This window comes from Hyperolius riggenbachi, chromosome 12 (assembly GCF_040937935.1).
Source record: "Hyperolius riggenbachi isolate aHypRig1 chromosome 12, aHypRig1.pri, whole genome shotgun sequence".
NCBI lineage: Eukaryota > Metazoa > Chordata > Amphibia > Anura > Hyperoliidae > Hyperolius > Hyperolius riggenbachi.
Window position 1 is genome coordinate 111,764,349 of NC_090657.1, and position 21,922 is coordinate 111,786,270.

Here is a 21,922-nt window from a genome sequence, read left to right on the forward strand (position 1 = left end):
TTCTCCATGTCTGTCTCTCTATGGAGAGCAGGCTTCACAGTTGCCGACATTAAGTTAAGACGAGTGGGGGAACTTGTCCGGAGTCTCGTCTGAAGCCTGATATCATGGTTAAAAATTATTGGTAGTGGGATTTAGATACGTTAGAATGGTATCCGGTATGTGCGATGTTGCTAGGGAAATTGGAATGGTGTAGGCTCCTAAAATGAATAAAGGGAGTTACGGAATTAGTATTATTAGTTATCGTAGTATTCCCCCCCATCAAAACACATAAAGAAAACCACAGCAACAATTATAACGGAATATAGGGGTTATCAATAGGTTTACAGTCCTATGATCTGAGGTAAGTCAGTGATTGAGATGCTTAGTGCTGACAAAGCACAATGACATAACACTTGAAGTGTCGGCATTGGTAGGAGAGGAAAATGCTCCTTTGGCAGTTATATATAGACAGCTTTGGACCATTAACGGTTTGATCGTTGTGATCTATTTCTAGGAGGGACCCTCTTCCATCTCTCTCTCTGCGGCATGACCAGTGTTGTTGTTTCGATTGGCCATTCATCGAGCTCAATTGCCGGCAGATCAAAAGTATCTCTGACTTTTTGCAAGTCTTGAGGGGAGTTGGAAGCTTACGGATTTACCATCTTTGCTGATGTGTACGGCGAAGGGGTACCCCCAATGGTAGGGGATATCGCGCTCTCTAAGGGCTTCAAGCATAGGTTTAATAGCTTTCCGTAGCTGAAGGGTTAGGCTTGATAGGTCAGGCAAAAGGCGTATTGTTGCACCGTCAAAATCAATTTCTCCTTTTGAGCGAGCGGCCAGCATGATCGCTTCTTTTTCTTTGAAGAAAAGGACCCTACAAAGGATGTCACGGGGTCTGGTGGGGTCTGTGCTGACAGGGCCCGCCGTCCTATGAGCTCTGTCTATTTCGATTTTTTTCCCAGAGGGTGCATTCAGAAACATATTGAATATAGCTTCCGTAGTAGCCATTATGTCAGGAGCGCGAGTAGTCTCAGGAACCCCTCTGATGCGGATGTTGTTCCGTCTTTGACGGTTTTCAAGATCGTCTATTTTCATGTATAAGGCATTGATGTGACCTGAGTGGGCATTGACAGGATCTTGTTGGCTTTTTAAGGTAGAGTTCATGTCCTCCTGTTGCTTTTCTACGTCTTCTACTCTTTTTGTCACATGGCTAAAGTCTTGGCGAAATTCCGCCATCTCTTGTTTATATGTATCCATTATACGCATGACACAATTCTCAAGGTCTTGTTTGGTCGGTAAGGACCTAATATATTCATGTAAGTCTACCTCGATGTAGGATTCAGCCCCTTCTGAGGTAGGAGAATAGGTAGGAGGCAATGCGTGATTGGGTGATCGAGGAGAGTTGTGAGGGGTATAAGGGCCCGAGGCCCCATTAGAGTTAGAGTCTTGTGTGAGTTGCGGGGAAGTCGGGCTCATACCTTGTTTTTGGGTACCCCACGGTCTTCTGTGGTCTGTTGTTGGCCGTCTTAGTGGGAGGTGGGGTCAGGCTGTGTCGGTCTGGGCCTGTTTTCCTGGTGGCAGGGCTTTTGTGTAGTGGCTCTCGGGGAGCTCTGAGGGGAGAGCCCCGGCACGTCTGTGCTGTTGCGGCCATCTTGGGAAGTTTGTTCGGGCCGATCCAACCCATCAAGAGCTGTGTCTGCCGGGTTTGGAGACCTCTGTGACCTGTCCTTGATGCCTAGAGGGGATGCGGAGCGCCGCGAGGTAGTCCCATGGCTGTTAGGAGGTGAGCGGCTATCGTTTGCATTGTGTTTATCTTGGCGTGTATTGCCGTTTGGTGCCTCCGCCATGTTGTCGGCCTCCCGGTCCTGCAGTCTTCTCTCGAGCGGGCGAAGAAACCGCCTGATCTGGGACTGCGATGGTTTATTCTTTTTAGTATTGCCTCCTCTCTTTTTGTTGCTGCCCATGAGCAGTTTTGGTGCGGGTAAAAGCTGATATGCGCTGTTGTGAAGTCAGGGCTACGGGAGCTCTTAGCAGAGACGTCTTCACGCGGCCATTAGCAAGCCACGCCCCCCGAATTTATGCAATTTTTAAGGCAGTTACACCAAATGTTTTATTTTGTTTTCGCACATTGGTTGTTGTGAGTTGACAAAGACTATTTATTGCTTTTATTTTTGAAAACCTCCTCACTTTATAGCTTTTTGTACACAAGTGTCTAAAAGTTTTCAACTTAAAGTGGACCCAAATTAAAAATACAAGATTTCAGAAATAACATCTATTTTCTAAATTATAATAAATAGCAGCCTTTTTTCAGCTGCATGATGACAAATATAAAATATTTTAAATTTAATGGAGAAACCCCTCCCTTCCTTTCATATTGCCAGGACAGAATCCGGCAAATTCGTGAAGTAGCTGGTGTCCGGCAAAGGAGGAATTGCTAATGGCTGCCACCTGTATAACCCTAGTTATGAAAAGAGAAGGGTGAAAAGCACGCACTGAAATGCTCATAGGCTTGAAGAAGTGTTCATTTAGCTTTGTATGTGTCAGAGTGGTGCAATTAAATATTTTGAATTAAAAAAATGTTTGGTTTGGGTCCGCTTTAACAACTGGTATGTAGTTAAAAAATATAAATAAAAACAAATCTATTACCTGTCTCGTTTATTTATAGGTGTTGGGGACCACATAAAGATCTGTACATGAGTGCTATCAAGAGTTTTGTGCGATGGAGCCAAGTGAGAAGAGCCAGGTAGGTAATCTAGTCACACTTGCATCTCTATAAACTGCTTTTCAATTTTTCCACTTGAATAATCAGAAAAATGTAACCAATATACCATGCGATTATAATCAATATTTAACTAAAATTTCAAACAAATGATAGAATAAAACTTTCAATTTTTACATTTTTTTATCAGATTTTTACAACACATCCAATCAAATTTTACAGAAACAAAATCTGAGAACATTTTTTTTTCTCTGTGCCATTGTAAAGGTAGCTATACACGGCGCGATTATGAACTGATGTACCTATCCAATCAATCACTCTGCTATCAGAATATGATTGGATTCTGATTCCAGCATGAAATCTATTTCTGAAGTTGATTGAACTGCAGTGTTGCACTGATCGATGCAGTGAAATGCTATGGCCCATTGTTTAATCACTGCTGCTGTCCGCCCCCCAATTGACAATCATCCTGGGTCATGTCTGATTACATCAATTTTAGGTCAAAATTGTTTGAAATTTGATAGATTGAACATTTTGGGCAATAGATTCTTGGAAAATCAGATCTTCTGGGAATCGCATGGGCAAATTGATTTGTGTGTGGGTACCATAAAAGTGCCCATACACAATTCAATCATAACCTTTGGTTTTTCCCTTTTTTTTTTTAATCAAAATTATTGTGCAGACAAAATGTAAATCAATTATTTATTTATTTATTTTTTTGATTGGGAAAAAAAAATAGATTTCCTAAATTCTTTTATCACTTCTGTTGATGTGGTCAAAAATTGGGATGTTAAAGCGAAACTTAAGATTCCTATAAAAACAGTTTCACTTATCTGGGTCTTCCCCAAGCCCCTTGCAGCTGTTCTGTCCCACGCCAGTCCTCTATGACCCTCCGGGGACGGTGGACAGTAATGCAAAGAAGGATACACGTGAAGGATACACGTGGCCCGGGTTGCGCAGGCGCAGTTGCCGTCGACTTAGAAGTCGGCAGTAATGAAACTGCACCGCGGCAGTGAGGACACACACAACAGTGCATGCTACCCTTAAGAGGCTCCAGGCACCACAGCTTCCAGCATGGCGCCACAGGGGTGTGCAAAAGGTGGAAGGCTTCCATGGCATGGCTTTCTGGTGCAGCTACACCCATGATGGGTTGATTTGGAGTACTTGAAACTTCCCCCCTCTTCTGTCACATCCTTCTGACCTCATTTCCCACTGCACCCCAGTGACCAGGAAGTGGCCCACTGAAGATCATGAGCTTTAAATATATTATTTCAAATACAACAAATATATTTTAAGAAAAATAAACTCCTTTTCCAAGGATGACTGAACGGCACATTTGTCAGACTTCCAGCTTCAGTTCCATACAGACGATAGGCAGTGTGTGTAACGCCACGCCTGTCAGCATTTTACATGCAGTGGTGTGTTAGCCAGTTGCAAAAAAATGCGACTCCATAGGGTGGCTGCGTTTCCCATGCTCGTGCTCTTCTCTACCAAGCAGTTGGCTGATGGTGTAATGGTTAAGGGCTCTGCCTCTGACACAAGATACCAGGGTTCGAATCTCGGCTCTGCCTGTTCAGTAAGCCAGCACTAATTCAGTAGGAGACCTTTGGCAAGTCTCCCTTACACTGCTACTGCCAATAGAGCGCGCCCTAGTGGCTGCTGCTCTGCTCTGGCGCTTTGAGTCCGCAAGGAGAAAAGCGCAATATAAATGTTATTTGTCTTGTCTTGTCTTGTACCAAGCAGCTGGCAGGAACATAGGAGCAGCTGAGGGGTTTAATTCACCGCCTTTAAACTCCTATGGAAAAACGGCCTAAGGGACTCCAATTGATGATTGATGAAACTATTTGTCACAGGAGCCCTGGTGGTCAGACTGCAATTGGCCTTCTAAACGGTGCCAGCGCACGGATCGTGCGAACTCTGGTCGCAGTCAATGCACAGGAACCGTTGGGACAAACCGCAGACAAACCAGAAGGGAGCCTGTGAGATATGGGTAATTACAACCCACACACGATTCCAGGGTATCTGCCACCACCACTGGTATGGGCCAGTGGACTCGATTTACTGACTGACTGGTCCTGCGAATAAAAACGGTTAAAACACGCTGTATTCTGTCTAGCCAACAACAAACAATAGTAACGTCTCTTCAGAGGTCTGGTTCAGTTGTGTGCGTTCTGAATAGTAGGGTAGCTAGAACAACAACTGACGATAGCGTCGGTTTATTGAAAGCAATATAAATAATTAATATATACAGACAATTTATTAAAATCAACAATTATTAAAACAGTAATAGCCAGTATAAAAAAAAAAGGGAGAAAATACTTAGGGTTTGTGGAAATATGTCCTTTTGTGGGAAAATCATCAAGTCCAAGCAAAACGGTTTCAAGTTCGCAAAGTTCTTTGTTCCAGAGATGAACTCAAAGTTCAGCAAGATTTAAAATCCACACAACATGGAGGATGTCCTTTGTTCCGTTCCGGCAAGATGGCCACCACTTGTTCCTCACGGTGGCCGGGTGTTCAGGAAGATGGAAAATGGAGGAATAATTTGCCCGGGCAGCTCATTCACTTTTAATGGAGCTGAGTTCAGAGGCGGGCTTCCATAGTCGGCCCCCAGGCCGGACTATGGTAATCACATCTGGGGCAGGGGCCTCCACAAGCCCTCATAACCCTGACACTTCTCTAGACAGACCTGCGCGGCCGGCACACAAATAATAATTACATATTCTCGATCCCCAGAACGTACCGATTAATATGATATTAAACTTGGGCATGTTTGCATGCCCGGTTAAAAAACGGTGGAATTCCCAGAGTTCTGGTTATGCCAGTGGCCCAAATTTAATATCAAAATAATCACAAGATCCGGACCAGCAGAATGATATAACTTTCACATTTCTCACCTGAACGGTATTGCTTAAACATGCTCAAAATCCTAAACTCCATGCTTTCTTATTCTGCCTATATGGCTCCGGCCAGTCTAGGGCAAAGCAGGTTTTTGAATAGCCCCCTGCTGTGAGCTCATCCTGTCTTTTCCCAAAAGGCAGAGTGGGCTCTTTCCTGGCTAATTAACATCTAGGTGTCACCTGGTTCCCAGAACAGAAAGGGCAGTGAATGCCTCCAGGTTATTCTGCCTTCCACAGGGAATATGTCCAAGCTAATTAACACCTCCCCCCAGGCTTTCACTCAGCCAAGACAAATCCCCCAGCTGTTCCTAGGCAGAGGGATACTACACATCAAATCTTGGTTTAACGATCTGCGTCGCTAACCGACCGCAATCGCGTTTTGGCCGACTGGGCGTCGCCCGGCGTCACACTATTTATCATAAATGTCCATTTCACCGAAAAGCGTTGTTGGCAGGAGATTACGCAGGGGGGCCCAGAGGCTTTGGTTGCCCCTCCTCCCTCTCTCCAACAGCAAGTACAGCCAATTAGCAAAAAACCCTCCCTGTTCACTCACAAAAATCTTGAGCAGGAGCATGTGTAATTTTTTTCCTGCTCCCAGACGCAGCTTAACAGCAGAACACTCTCTGCTGCAATTTGCCAGCTCCCGATCACGTGACCCGCATGGGTTTTGGGGACCAAGGAGACCACATGCTATCCATTTTGAAGGGGGCCCTATTAAGTAAAGTTACGCCCCTGTACTTGGGTAGTAGAAATGTTGCAGTGATATGACCAATATTAGGCTTGGTTCATACTTGCTGCAAAAACGTACCCATTCGGTATGTTTTTTTGCTTCTACGAGCAACGCAGGGAGCGGAACCTTTTGTTAAAAATATCTTCCACTTGTGTACAAAAAAAAAAAAAATCCATTTGCCACATCCCAGCAATTGGACTGCAGAGTCCCGACCTGCTCTATTTTTCAGCATGAGCAGATGTGTTACCCATAGCATCCTTTTTTTTTTTTAAGAAGATTGTATAGTATAGTAATTTTTTATAATGCATATCTAGCATTCAGCACATGTAATATTTTTGCTCATTTAAGACACTCTCTACCACAGGGTTTTTCACCTAAAAACCACAACAATTTTCACATTTAAGGGAGGCAAGGGTTAATGGGCTTAATGGGGGTATAATTTATTTTAAAAAAAACCTGACTGATGCTGATCAGTCACTAATGCTGTGTTAGTTATCTGAGATCCTCTCACGAGTGATCTCAGTAACTGTAACAGCATAGAGACTGATGCAATGTTTACACACATTCTGCATGAATGAGCACCGTCATTGGCTTTGTGAACACATGTTCACATCAGCCAATCACGGACCAGCGGGTGCCCGACGCGTATGCTCATCCGCGTGCACACGGACGCGCACGCGAACGCGATCGCGCACAGCAGCAAAATAAACAGGAGTTGCCTATCTATGCCCCTGTGACTCAGGTGAAGTTTAAAGGGGCGTAGATAAGCGTGGCAGAGGTTGTTAAGTGGTTAATCTGTAAATTGTTATCAACAGTTTATGGTATAAGAAGTCACTGTTATTGGCCATAATAGCACTGTTTATTTTAGCAGTTACACTTCAACAGTAAATATGTGTCAGAACCGCTTTAATACATATGACCAAAATAATTGAACTTTGGAATAAACACTACTACATTTTCTGTCACAGGATGGTCTTAGGCCGTGTCTGGGGCTCTCCACTCGCCAGGCTTTGTTGTGCTTAAAAGAACAGTTATCATCTACCTTGAATATCCACCGAAAGAAGCGAGCAGATCTCTGGAAGGTCAGCATTTGCACTCAATGCCCAAAATATTTTATACCTCTGGAGAAGTTGGAAATGGGTTGTAGTTTTGATTACTGTGCCTCTGTTTAGGAGATTTTCACCATTTCCTGTTTTCACCTCCATGGTAAAAAGTCCCTCTGTCAGTTTTTCATTATTGTCTTTCACTTTATTTTTTGGTACAGCATAGGCACACAATATAGCCCAAATTATGTGTGACTGAACAGGAAAGCGGGGAGGGATTTAAATCCACTAAATACACAACAGTAAAAACCTAAAAGTACATAGTTATTTGAGTTGATAAATGACATGCATTCATCTAGTTCAACCAGAAAAATTAACATATCCCCTTTTCAGACCATACAAAGGCCTCAATTCACTAAGCTTTATCAAACACTTTATCAAACTTTTGATAATTTACCTCATGGGTAAAATCTAATTTTGAATTCACTAAGGTGTTAAAGATTTATTAAATGTTTTAGCAATAAAAGGTTCAATAAATCTATAACACCTCAGTGAATTCAAAATTAGATTTTACACATGAGGTAAATTATCAAACGTTTGATAAAGTGTTTGATAAAGCTTAGTGAATTGAGGCCAAAGAGTTGAACTTTAAAAGCGTGACAAACGCCCACCAGTCCCGTCTACTATGTCACAGTTGCCATACAGGTCTCGTCAGTGGATTCGCCTCCAGAAGTCTCTAGCGGAGGAGACCTGCAATATAGGACTAATCTGCTAGAGACTTCTGGAGGCGAATCCACTATGATCACAGTAAACGATTGTTTGGTGTGCCCGTACAGGAAAGTTTAAATATGATCAAGATAAGGCCCTGATCCAGATGGCATCCACCCCGGGTATTAAAAGACTTTGGTTCAGTTATCGATAAGACACTTCTCTTTCAAGTGGGACAGTTTTCTATGATTAGTGTACAGCTGATGTTTTCCCCTTTATTCAAAAAGGGTAATCCAAAAACGATAGATCTGTTAGCTTAACATCAGTTGAGTTTAAATTGTTTGAAGGTATCCTAAGGAATGCTAAACACAATTATGTAGCACAAAATAATTGTATCTCAGTTTGACAGCGTGGATTTATTGTTTGAAGTGGTGAATGAAAATGTATATTTTGGCAAAGGAATAATGATGTATACTTGAACTTGGCATATGCTTTTGATACTGGGACTAGAACAGCAAAAAAATGTGTGTATTACAATAGAGAACTGGGTAAGCAACAGAAGACAAAGTGGTGCTAAACGGAACATACTCAATATGGGAAACTAGTTGGCAGTGGGGACTTGCAAGGGTCAGTACTAGGTTCAACTTTGTTTGTTAATGATTTAGTAGACCGAATACAGAGTAAAGTAGCCATCTTCTCAGATGATACAAAATTATGCAGAGTTATCAACACGAAGCAGGATAGTGACATATTACAACATAATCTTGACAACATATGCAGGCATATGGCAGATTATTATTATTGATTTATAAAATGTCAATAATTAATATTGATAAATGTAAAGTCCTGCACGTTGGGTGTACCAGTGGTAGAGCACCGTATAAAATTAATGGCATACAGCTGGGAACTACAGGCTTGGAGAAGGACTTGAGAATACTGGTTATAACAAGTTAAATAACCGCATACAATGCCAAATAGTGGTAGCTAAAATTTTCAAAATTCTGTGATGCATAAAATGAGAAAGAAAATCATAAAGGGGTTCTCTTGGCTATTTAAAAAAACAAAACCTGCCACTTACCTGGGGCTTCTATCGGCCCCCTGCAGGTGGAATGTCCCGAGCGTTCCTCCTCCAATGCTCCGTTCTCCGCCGCCGACACCAGGCTAATTATTAGTCTAACTAGACGAATAGAACTGCGGCTGCGTGGCCGTGCACCCGCAGTTCTGTACATCTAGTTAGACTAATAATTTGCCCGGTGCCGGCGGCGGAGAAACTGAGCATCGAAGAAGGAACATAGAAGCCCCAGGTAAGTGGCAGTTTTTGTTTTTTTAAATGGCCAAGAGAACCCCTTTAAGATGCTTGTTAGGCCACATCTGGAGTATGGGAAACAGTTTTTGGCACCATACTATAGAAAGGACATTATCCTTCTAGAAAGGGTACAAAGATGACTGACTAAGTCAGAGGAATAATAGGTCTCATTATCCAAGCAAGGTTGGACAAACTGGGTTTATTTAGGTTGGAAAAAAGACGAATGAGAGGTGACCTAATTAGCATGCATAAAAACATTAAAGGGCAATACAAAAGCTTGGCAGATGAGCTTTTTGTCCCTAGGCTTGTACAAGGGACAAGAGGGTATGATCTGCAAATGGAGAAAAAATGTTTTTGCCATTTATTCTATACAGTAGAATCTCTGAGATAGTAAACCTCTGGCTGTAGTAAGCTCAGTCCTCAGGTCCCAGCAAATGCTTCTGTATAAATATACAATGTATGACGAATTCTGATATAGTAAACTACTTGGCCAGGTCCCTTGAAGTTTATTATATAGGGATGCTACTGTAACTGAATTTAAAGAGGGCTTTGTTGCTTTCCTTGCAGTGAAGGACATCCATGGCTATAATTACTAGGTAATTCCAGGCAGGGTTGAACCAGATATTTATCTGAATGTCATCTGAAGTCGGGAAGGTATTTTTCCCTTTCAAGGCCAATTGGCTTAAACCAGCAAAGGTGTTTTTTTTGTTTTCTTTTTTTTTGCCTTCCCTTGGATCAACTAGGATCACCTGCAATATGTGCAGGTTCAGGCTTTTTTTGGTTTCTGGTTGAACTTAAAGGTCGAATTATTTATTTATTTATTTTTTGTGTTTTTTTGTAAACTTTGATTCATTAATTGTATTGCGCTGAAACAGCGCATAGTCTGCCCATGATATCCTTAAAGAAAATCTGAGACGACAAAATGAAAAGATTTAATACTTACCCGGCGCTTCCTCCCACCCCATAAGCACCACTGAGTCCCGAGTGCCTTCGTTCTCCGACTATCGGTCCGGGTAACTGGCTCTGCCGCGCTAGTCAGGCTTTTCTGTGCATGCACAGAGGGGCCGCGCTTCTGCAGAAGAGCCCGACTGGTGTGATTCAGTCAGTTACCGGGACCGATACCTGGAGAACTAAGGCACTCGGGAGGATGACCAGGGACTCAGCGGTGCTTATGGGGCTGGAAGAAGCCCCAGGTAAGTATCAAATTTTTTCATTTTGTTGTCTCCGGTACTATTTAAGTCGCCCTACTTTCATTAGTGCATGTAAGAAGAGTTAACTCGTGCTGTTTCAGTGCGATACAATTAATGAATCAACCCCTATGTGTGTTCTATATTTGCAGGACTGGAGACAAAGCTTCCTATATCATGGTAACCGCTCTTCATGCTTCCACTGGCCAGGAGCTTTACTAATGTTGATTGCAACTGTTCTGCTACTTTGTTGTTATGGTATCCAGCCAGCTGGAAGGTGAGCTTAACCGTTCTGTCGCTTTGTATCCTAATGCCTTTCATATGCCTTGTTGCCCACTGTGTGTTGGACTGTTTGAAATTCTAAAATACATTTAAATTTAAGTATTGATTCACATTTCATTGGTTTCCTGCCATACATGGCATGGAACTTTTGTACCCAATCTCTGTTTAATTTGTAACATGCTGTGTATGACATAACCAGTGTCCTGAATTGCGTACCACACAACTGTGCATTCTGCTCACCTCAACTGAGAAATTGGACAACGGATTCGTTTATTAAATCCCTAGGTCAGCCTTCCGGGTTTAAAGCCTCATCTACACGTGTAGATGGGGCGGCGATCCGGCAGCTTGATTACCTGCCGGTTCGCCTCTTCCGCGTCACCGCTCGCCGCGCGAGCGCCGGAATCAATACCCGCTCGATTCCCGCTCGTCGCCGCGCCGTGGGAGCGAGCAGGGAATTGGCGGCGGGTAGATCCGTCCTGTCGGATCTTATCAATGCGCTGATGCGGCTCGATTGATAAGGCACATCGCGGCCGCATTTACGCGTGTAGATGCGGCTTAAATGCATATGATAGTGCATTTGCATTAATTAGCAATGCGCATTGTTTTGTGCATTGCACCTCTGAGCTTCTTGCAATGTGATGCTTATTTTTTGCTTTTTTTATGATGAGTGCAGTTTTACTGTAGACAAAACTGTCCAAACTACTTCCGCTATGCACCACTGTGTTCTTCGCCCCTCCTCCTTGCCCACATACTGTTTCCTCCTTCCCACTTGCTTGTCACCCTACCTATGTGTCATCCCCAGTCCACCCTGCCTGCAACCCATTTTCTTGAGCTTTCATCATCTCTCATTACCTCCCTGTCTGAATCTCCCTGTCTGAACTGTCCCACTGCTCCGCTATCTTACCTAACCTCACTCTGTGCATATGGCCTCAGTGCTAATTCTGCCCACCCATTTAGCTCTCCATTCTGACCATTCCTACTTTGATCTTTGCAATCACCTAGCCCCTTCTCATTTATTCTACCTCAGCCACTGAGGTCCCACCTTAGGGCTCATTTCCATATGTGTAATTTTAGCCACACTTTTTTCGAGACTTGTTGGCAGGGACGTCAGAAAGTGCATAGACTGCACTGTGTGATATTTCCATACATGCGCTATGATTCACCACTGAATTGCAGCACATGGTGGCACGCATTTTGGCGTGATTGCGCAGCGATCCCATTCATTATAAATGAATGGAATTGCAAGCGCCTCTGGGGAATCACGTCATGGAACGTAGAGCCGTGCTGACGCACGCCCACCTGCGGTGCGAGTGGAGTTGAGCTCTAACTCTTCCACTTATCTGTCTTAAGGTGGCCACACACCATACAATTTTTTAAATATCTGTTTAATTTAATTTAAGAATTGCAATCAATTTTTTTGCCTGATTGTAACTCTTCAAAAATATGACCAATGTACCACACACGTATGTTCAATTTTTCCCCAATTATGATAAAAAAATGATTGGAAACTCTGATAATATTGCTAGGGTGTGTATATTAATAAATTAACAATCTAACACACACCACACAATCTTTAGAAAGTTTGAAGAAAAATATCTGGCATTCTGGATCAATAAAAATCGAAGAAAATGGAAAATCTGATCGGATTTTTCAGTCGAATGAAAAAAAAAAAGTTCGATTTTTTTTTTTTCGGGAGATACGATCGTTTTTATCGAATTGCCGTAAAATCGAATCATTTTATTGTATGGTGTGTGGCCACCTTTACTCACATCTGCTTTAAATCTGCACAATGCCCATCAGGCACCAGTTTACTAGTTTCATTTCTTCTGCTTCATGGCACTTGTGTCGTTTGGTTTTTAATATATACAATAACTTGAATCTCTTGTGCTCCGATTACGTTTACATATTGTGGCTTACATCACAGAATATATGTCCGTAATTATAAAATAAAATTCTTTGATTGGAGATGAAAAAGTGCTGACTTACTGTGCATCTGCAGAGTATTCACAGCATATGTACTAGAAGAAAAGTAAAGTGCCGGCACTGCTATCAGTTGCTTTATTCCGTCTTCCATAAAGTGACAAGATGCATACATATTTAAAAATGTAAAACACATACCGGAGGTTGCTGTGACGGTGCAGTGGGTGCAGGTACAGCTGTTTCACGCTAGTGCGCTTCTACGGAGGCTGTTAGCAGCTTCCGTAGAAGCGCACTAGCGCGAAATGGCCGTAAGGCTGTTCATCCCCTGCACTCACCGCACCCTGTCACAGCAACCTCCGGTATGTGTTTTACATTTTTAAATATGTATGCAGCATCTTGTCACTTTATGGAAGACGGAATAAAGCAACTGATAGCAGTGCTGGCGCTTTTCTTCTTGTACATAGGCTCAATTACTGCCTGAGCACGCTTGGAGTTTGCCTAACCATCCGGACTCTTGTGATCATACCACCCTCTCCCCCTCCCTGCCCAAGAGACTTGCTGCAGTGCCAGCACCTCTCTCTCTCTCTCTCTCTCTCTCTCTCTCTCTCTCTCTCTCTCTCTCTCTCTCTCTCTCTCTCTCTCTCTCTCTCTGACACTTAAAGGGACACTTAAGTCAAACAAAAAAAATTAGTTTTACTCACCTAGGGCTTCCAATAGCCCCCTGCAGCTGTCCGGTGCCCTCGCCGTCTCCCTCCGATCCTCCTGGCCCCGCCGGCAGCCACTTCCTGTTTCGGTGACAGGAGCTGACAGGCTGGGGAGGCGAGTGATTTTTCGCGTTCCCAGACACATTAGCACCCTCTATGCTGCTATATGGTATATGCTATAGCAGCATAGATGGCGCTATTGTGGCCAGGAACGCGAAGAATCACTTGCGTCCCCAGCCTGTCAGCTCCTGTCACCGAAACAGGAAGTGGCTGCCGGCAGGGCCAGGAGGATCGGAGGGAGTCGGCGAGGGCACCGGACAGCTGCGGGGGGCTATTGGAAGCCCCAGGTGAGTAAAACTCATTTTTTTTTGTTTGACTTAAGTGTCCCTTTAAAGTATTCACAGCGCATCCCTTTTTCCACGCTTTGTTTTGATACAGCCTTATTCCATAATGGATTAAATGCACTGTTTCCCTCACAATTCTACACCTAATACCCCATAATGACAATGTGAAAAATGTTTACATGATATTTTTGCAGATTTATTAAAAATAAATGAAAGCACATATACATAAGTATTTACAGCCTTTGCTATGAAGTGGGGCGTCCCTGATTCATGTTTTTATTTATTTTTTTATTCCTGAGGGTTGTTGTGTTACGGTCTCCATGGGGATGCCTGCTATATAATTAGCGAATTTTAAGTTACCATGTTGTGATACAAGTTGAGCCCTGGTGATTTATTTTTTTTGTCTAGGTGTCTGCTCTACCAAGCTGTTCCTGCATTTTTTGCAGTCTGTACAATAACCAAAGGGGTTGTGCATTTTGTCATATATTTTTTGTAATTTGAGTCCAACTGTGGCAAATTCAGTTAATTGGACATGATTTGGAAAGGCACACACCTGTCTATATAAGGTCCCAAAGTTGACAGTTCATGTCAGAGCACAAACCAAGCATGAAGTCAAAGGAATTCTGTGGACCTCTGAGACAGGATTGTCTGGACGCACAAATCTGTGGAAGGTTACAAAATTCCTGCTGCATTAAAGGGCCCAATGAGCACAGTGGCCTCCATCATCCATAAGTGGAAGAAGTTAAAAATCACCAGGACTCTTTCTAGAGCTGGCCGGCCATCTAAACTGAGCAGTCGGGGGAGAAGGGCCTTAGGGAGGTGGCCAAAAATCCAATGGTCACTTTGTCAGAAAGCGGCGTCACTACCCCTATTTTAGAGGGGACCATGCCCCTAATCTATTTACAGCGGTGCCCGCTGACCCCCCCGGGCCGCCGCATATACAGCGTGGTGGGTCCATGCACCTGCTCCAACTGGTTGCCGGCTGATACTGAGGTTTGACTCTGCTGGCTGTGTCAGGTGAGGTGGGGCACCTGTCACTCACTACCTAACTGGGGGTCCCTGTCACTACCTAAACTGGGGGGCTCCTGGTGCTACCTTAACTAGGGGGCACCTGTCCCCGCCAGCTCGGCCACAGCATCCCCGCCAGCCCGGCCACAGCATCCCCGCCAGCCCGGCCACAGCATCCCCGCCAGCCCGGCCACAGCATCATCGCCAGCCCGGCCACAGGATCCCTGTCAGCCCGGCCACAGCAACATCGCCAGCCCGGCCACAGCATCCCCGCCAGCCCGGCCACAGCATCCCCGCCAGCCCGGCCACAGCATCCCCGCCAGCCCGGCCACAGCATCCCCGCCAGCCCGGCCACAGCATCCCCGCCAGCCCGGCCACAGGATCCCTGTCAGCCCGGCCACAGCATCATCGCCAGCCCGGCCACAGCATCATCGCCAGCCCGGCCACAGCATCATCGCCAGCCCGGCCACAGCATCATCGCCAGCCCGGCCACAGCATCCCCGCCAGTCCGGCCACAGCATCCCCGCCAGTCCGGCCACAGCATCCCCGCCAGTCCGGCCACAGCATGCCCGCCAGCCCGGCTACAGCATCACTGCCAGGCCTTTCAGCCCACACATCATCCCCAATCCAGCCAAAAACACTATTGCCAGGCACAGCAGCCAGTACAGGAAAATTCAGAAGCCAGGTGAGAGGTGTCTACCATATTAAGGGGGCATTCTGCCTATTTATGTGAAATGCTGTCTATTTATGTGCCCCATGACTGTTGAATTTGTCTTGTTGGGGGCCTCAAGATTGCTGAATTTGTCTTGTTGGGGGCCTCATGATTTGTTGGGGGGCCTCAAGATTGCTGAATTTGTTTTTTTGGTGGCCTCATGATTGCTTAATTTGTCTTGTTGGGGGCCTCATGATTGCTGAATTTGTCTTGATAAGGGGCTTCATGATTGCTGAATTTGTCTTGTTGGGGTCACATGATTGCTAACTGCGAGACTATGGGAAAAGCTGAATCATCATCATATGAGACAATAGCATTAAACCTACTTTTTAGATTTTTAAAACAGAAAATAAAACTGGGAGGTTCTAAAAAAAAATAAAATACATTTTTCAGGAGTAGGATGGATGAAATTGTTTATCTTCACAGTTTATTTTCAACTTGGATTTTCCATAATGTTCATGTATGAGTTAAAACGTTTGTACAGTATTTAGTTTAACCTCCTTGGCGGTCTGATTCTTTCCAGATTTTAGGGTCTAAAAGCGGTGCAATTTTTTTTCACTCTTTCAGACCCTAAAACCTGAAAAAAATCATTCTGGCAGGGAGATCTGCAGCAAAATTAAAAAAAAATTACCTTCCTGGGCTCGTGGGCTGCAGTTTTCTCTTTGCCCACAAGATGGCGCTAATATACATATAAACGAACTTCTCTATATTTCTCTAATATAGAGAAGTTCGTTTTCAATGTTAGCCCCGCCCCCGATGACGTCACGCTGCCACCACCGCTCTGCTGCCACCACCACGGCTGCGCTGCTCCAACTGGCTGCCGGGTCCCCGGAAGAATAGCGGGGACATGGGGGATCCCGGAGGCCAGGAAAAGACCCCACACTGCCGCGGAGAGAGGCTGGAGTCCTGCTGCGCAGCGAGATCGTGCGCGGGACTCCACAACTGCAGGTAAAGCTCTGCAATGCCTACCCCGACCTGAGCTCGGGATCACCGATAGCAGCTGCTTTTTTCTACCCCGAGCTCAGGTCGGGAAAACCGGCAAGGTGGTTAAAGGATACCTGAACTGAAATTTGACATGATGAGATAGACATGGGTATCTCATTATGTCACAGTTCAGTTGTGGTATCCTTTAAATTGCTGTTGCCACTTTGTGATAGATAAGTGACTTTTGGGTTGCAGTTTGGGCACTCGGCCTCCAAAAGGTTTGCCACCACTGTCCTAATCTAATGTCCCACCATTGCTAAGTTCATGTAAATTTGTCTCCACCCGTGACGACACCCACATTCTGGTCCATAGCCCACCCATTTTTTGTGGCACACCACACAACGTAACCCTCATATTTTTCGGCGCGCTAGCTGCAGTGTGCTGATCTCTGCTGCCTACAGTATAAAGTGAACCTAAAACCAAGAAAAAAAGAGATGAACTCACCTGGGGCTTCCCTCAGCCCCCTGCAGCCGATCGGTGCCCTCGCAGCCCCGCTCTGATGGTCCAGGACTCGCCGGCAAACACTTCCGGTTTGGCCGCCACCGGACGACAGGCATGGGAACGTGAGTGATTGTTCGTGTTCCCAGCCTGTATATCGCCCCCTATGCTGCTATTGCGGCCAGAGGTTCTCTGTGGAGAGGAGAGAGGAGAACCTTCCAGAAGGACAACAATCTCTGCAGCAATCCACTAATAGAGCCTGTATGGTAGAGTGGCCAGGTGGAAGCCACTTCTTAGTAAAAGGCACATGGCAGCCTGCTTGTAGTTTGCCAAAAGGCACCTGAAGGACTCCCAAATTCTCTGGTCTGAGGAGACGAAGATTGAACTATTTGGTGTGAATGCCATGCATCAGGTTTGGAGGAAACCAGGCAACGCTCATCACCAGCCCAACACCATCCCTACAGTGAAGGATGGTGGTGGCAGCATAATGCTGTGAGGATGTTTGTCAGTGGCAGGAACTGGGAGACTAGACAGAATAAAGCAGATAAAGGGAAAGATGACTGCAGCAACGTATAGAGACATCCTGGTTTAAAACCTGCTCCAGACCGCTCTTGTACTCAGACTGGGGCGATGGTTATTCTTTCAGCAGGATATCAACCCTAAGTCCATAGCCAAGATATCAAAGGAGTGGCTTCAGAACAAATCTGTAAAGCCCCGTCTACACTATAAGATATTGCAGCGATCTGGCGGATCGATTAGCCGCCGGATCGCCTCTTCCGCGTGCCCGCCGCGTCCCCTCTCGCCACGCGTGAGCCGCATTCAATTCCCCGCTCGTGACCGCTCGTCCCCGCCGGCGCCGCTTACCTTCCGCTCGATTCCCTGCCATTGTTCCCTCGCGGGGAGCGAGCAGGGAATTGGCGGTGCGGAGATCCGTCCTGTCGGATCTTATCAATAGAGCTGCATCAGCGGCTCGATTGATAAGGAGCATCGCGGCCGCATCTACTCGTGTAGATGCGGCTTAAATGTCATTTAGTAGCCCAGCCGGAGCCCAGACTTGGATTTGATTGAAAATTTCTCTGGAGAGATCTTAAAATTGCTGTGCACCGACACTTCTTATCCAACATGATGGAGCTTGAGTGGTGCTGCAAAGCGGAATGGGCGAAACTGGCCAAGGATAGGTGTGCCAAGCTTGTGGCATATTCCGAAAGACTTGAGGCTGAAATGTGTGTAATTGCTGCTAAAGGTGCATCGACAAAGTATTGAGCAAAGGCTGTGAATACTTTATGCACATGTGATTTCTCTGTTAATTACTTACATTTGCCAAAACCTCAAGTCAATTTTTTCATGTTGTCATTATGGGGTGTTGTGTGTAGAATTATGAAGAAAAAAAATGAATTTAATCCGTTTTGGAAAAAGGCTGCAACATAACAAAAAGTGGAAAAAGTGATACGCTGTGAATATTTTCTGGATGCACTGGATGCTTTGCCAGCAAATGCATGATCAACATCTGCCTATTGCCATCTGTTTTAGACAAACTTTTGTTCTTACTAATTATCATACTTAATTGTGTATATTAAATGTATTTGTGAAATGTATTTAAACCTTTTTTTTTTTTTATTTTGAACCCCTGAAGCCAAGGATCGGAAGTGGGTAATGCATGCTCCCTTTTGCTGCTGCTTTTGCTCGATCTCTTTTTGATGAGGCGACAAGAGCTTCTAAAGCTGACGGAGGTGGAAGGCAGAGTGCAAAGGATCATCATGCAGATTGAAGGTATATTACCTATTTTATCTAAAGAGCCTGATATCAGAATAGATGCTGGATACATAGCAGCCTTTTTATGTTAAAGGAGTACTATCAAACTTAACCAATTTCTGTCTGTAGCATAAATCAAAATTGCAACAGTCTGTGCGAACACAGCATATCTTTCTGCTGTGCAGTGTAGCTTTTTTTTTTAAAATGTACCTTATAGACGGCATCTGACAAACTGATGGCGACAGGTAATGGGACAGCTCATTATGTGAGAGGGGATTCATTTTTTACAGTGCGACAGTGCATTATCCTAGTTTCATCTTCCCCCACATCAGAACGCATTATAGAGCACGTGACCTGCCAAAGCCTGCTATGAGGAGCAAGAGACAACCGCTCTTGCTCCTATTCAGTCCAGCCAATCCACCCCAGAAGGAGACTTCCGTGTGTCGGGCTGCCATTGCTACGCAACGACAAACATAAGCTGGAGGAGGGTGCGTCACTGCTCCTGAATGCATCGGAAGCAGGAGCCGAAGGGAAGATCATGACGCGCCCATCTCCAGCTTATGTTTGCCATTCCGTAGCAATGGCAACCCGACACTCGGAAGTCTCCTTCTCCTTCAGAAGTTGTGTGCACACCTCGGAAGAAGCTTGGTGTCTGCCTTGCAAAACGGTTGTTAGGCTGTGCACCTATTGGCGCCCACCCCTGCTGCCTCCCACTGACACCCAGGTATAGCCATTTGACACCTCTTGTGATGACACGTTTTCTTGATGCCTGTCAAGTCTGTCACTTACATGCAAAGCAATTTTTTGTACTTTGCTACTTTGTGTCACCATGCTATATTAAACTATAGTGCCAGACTTTTCTTGTTCTTTGTATTTTTATGCATGATCTTGCACTTGTCTTGAGCACATAGTTTTACTGGGTGTCCACTACAGCCAGCTATCTCCAGCATCACCCGAGTGCCTGCCAGCTCTCCAATACAAACAAGCCAAAAGTTGGATGGCAAATTGTGACAGCTCTGGCCACAGGTCAAGCCTGCGCACGCAGTAGTCCAGGGGTTCATCGCTGCTCAGAGTGTCTATATCCGCAGTTAAAGCCAGGTAGTCGGCTACCTGCCGGTCGAGGCGTTGGTGGAGGGTGGATCTGGAAGGGCTAAGGCGAGGCGTTGGACTACAGAAAGCCCACATGTCCGACATCTTCATGAGATCACTAGAGCGTCCTGTCCTTGCCTGCGTGAACATGGGAGGAGGAGGGAGATTACTGGCAGTGGCACTTTTATTCCGTTGTGCTGTGACATCACCATAAAGAGAACCAGAGACGAAGCACCCTCATGTATTTTATTACATTTATCAGTGGGAACATGACAGTAAACACCTACCCTGCTTTTAGTTTTATTCTTCTCAGTCTAATCTATCTGTTATCAACTGTGATAAGAATCCACCGGCTGACTCAGTCTAGGTTTGACCTGGAATCATTATAGCTGAGTCACTCTTCTGTGGAGTCTTTTCAAGCCCAAGCCTTCCCCCTCCTGGCTCAGATTTCATACTCAGAGCTGTTGACATGGGAGGGGCTGCTGCTGCCGAGAAAGAAGCTCTGACACACACAAGTGTATCTGTGTGCAGTGTGCAGCCAGTCATTATCTACTGTATGCAGTTTCATTTCTATGAGAGACACTTCCTACAGGCAGCCACACAGCATGCCAGAATAATAGTTGAAAGCAGACAGATGAAAGGCTGCAGCAGCCCTGCTTGTCTCTAGTCTCATATAGCCTAGACAGCACATCCAGAACAACTCCTAACCCGGAAGCAGAAGGGATATGAGCCGGCGGCCATATTGGATATTTCCTGGAGCAATAATGGATAAAAAACACTCAAAAAGGCACACCAGAGTGGCGAAATTATCAGGTAGAGCATTTATTCTTTACAAGCTATCAACTGATATGTTTATTTTGTGTGAATCGTTCATCTCTGGTTCCCTTTAAATGCACTGTAAAGCATACTTGCCAGCTTATTGTGCAAGTGCTGCAACTTTTCTGCCTTCTGGAAATTTGGTAACATCTCCGCCACTTTGTGCTTATACCGAGGGTCTAGTAGCATTGCCACCTAGTACAGGTAATTCCCCTTGAGGCTTTTTTATACGGGGGTCCCTCAACAGGCTGGACAGCATGAAAGACCCCATCCGCACAAAGTTGTATGCCGATCTACTATCCATCTCCTCTTGCTCTTCCTCAGTGATGTTGGGTAAGTTCTTCTCCTCCTCCCCCCCCCAGCCACGAACAATACCACGGGAAAGGTGAGCAGCAGTCACACAGATACAGTGAAAGGTATTGACTGCTGGTATAATACAATGTGCAGTCACACAGATGCAGTGAAAGGTATGCAGTGACAGGTATAATACAGTGTGCAGTCACACAGATGCAGTGAAAGGTATACACTGACTGCTGGTATAATACAATGTGCAGTCGCACAGATGCAGTGAAAGGTATACACTGACTGCTGGTATAATACAATGTGCAGTCGCACAGATGCAGTGAAAGGTATGCAGTGACAGGTATAATACAGTGTGCAGTCACACAGATGCAGTGAAAGGTATACACTGACTGCTGGTATAATACAATGTGCCGTCACACAGATGCAGTGAAAGGTATGCAGTGACTGGTATAATAAAGTGTGCAGTCACACAGATGCAGTGAAAGGTATACACTGACTGCTGGTATAATACAATGTGCAGTCGCACAGATGCAGTGAAAGGTATACACTGACTGTGCTGGGCCTGGCACAGTATAGCAATTAGCAAGGGTCAGCGGCGACAGACAGGGCTGTATATGCAGTGTCAGTGGCACACACACACACAAAAAAAAACACATCACAAGAACATTAGCTCTCAAAAGAGCTTTTTTTTGTGGTGCTTTTCAGCAACAAATATTAGCAAGGAGCAAGCTAACAAGACCTAACTAACGCTTTCCCTATCTCTGCAGCAACCTCTCCCTTCTCTCACTAAAGCAGGCTGCAGACCGAGTGAGTAAATGGCCTACGCTGCTGCCTTTTATAAGGGGGGTGGGGGCCCAGGAGAGAGTGCAGCCTGATTGGATGCCATGTGTCTGCTGACTGTGATGTAGAGGGTCAAAGTTTAGCCCAATTATGTAGTATAGGGGGCGGGTCGAACTCGCTATGTATTCGGGTTTCGATGCAAACAAGTTCGTGGGCGAATC

The 21,922-nt window shown here is 45.1% G+C and overlaps 1 protein-coding gene across 4 annotated transcripts in view; it reads left to right on the top strand.

Annotated features, from left to right (window-relative positions):
- TMEM94 (transmembrane protein 94) overlaps window positions 1-21,922 on the top strand; it is a 264,228-nt gene that overhangs the window by 34,074 nt on the left and 208,232 nt on the right. For all 4 annotated transcript variants that reach the window (XR_011025302.1, XM_068263428.1, XM_068263426.1 and 1 more), the window contains exons 2-5: window positions 2,645-2,722; window positions 7,294-7,407; window positions 10,722-10,846; window positions 18,595-18,731. Coding sequence is in view for 3 of the 4 variants with exons in the window: in XM_068263428.1 (XP_068119529.1) it covers window positions 2,699-2,722; window positions 7,294-7,407; window positions 10,722-10,846; window positions 18,595-18,731 (400 nt within the window). In the remaining variant the exon portion in view is untranslated. The remainder of the gene's footprint in view (window positions 1-2,644; window positions 2,723-7,293; window positions 7,408-10,721; window positions 10,847-18,594; window positions 18,732-21,922) is intronic.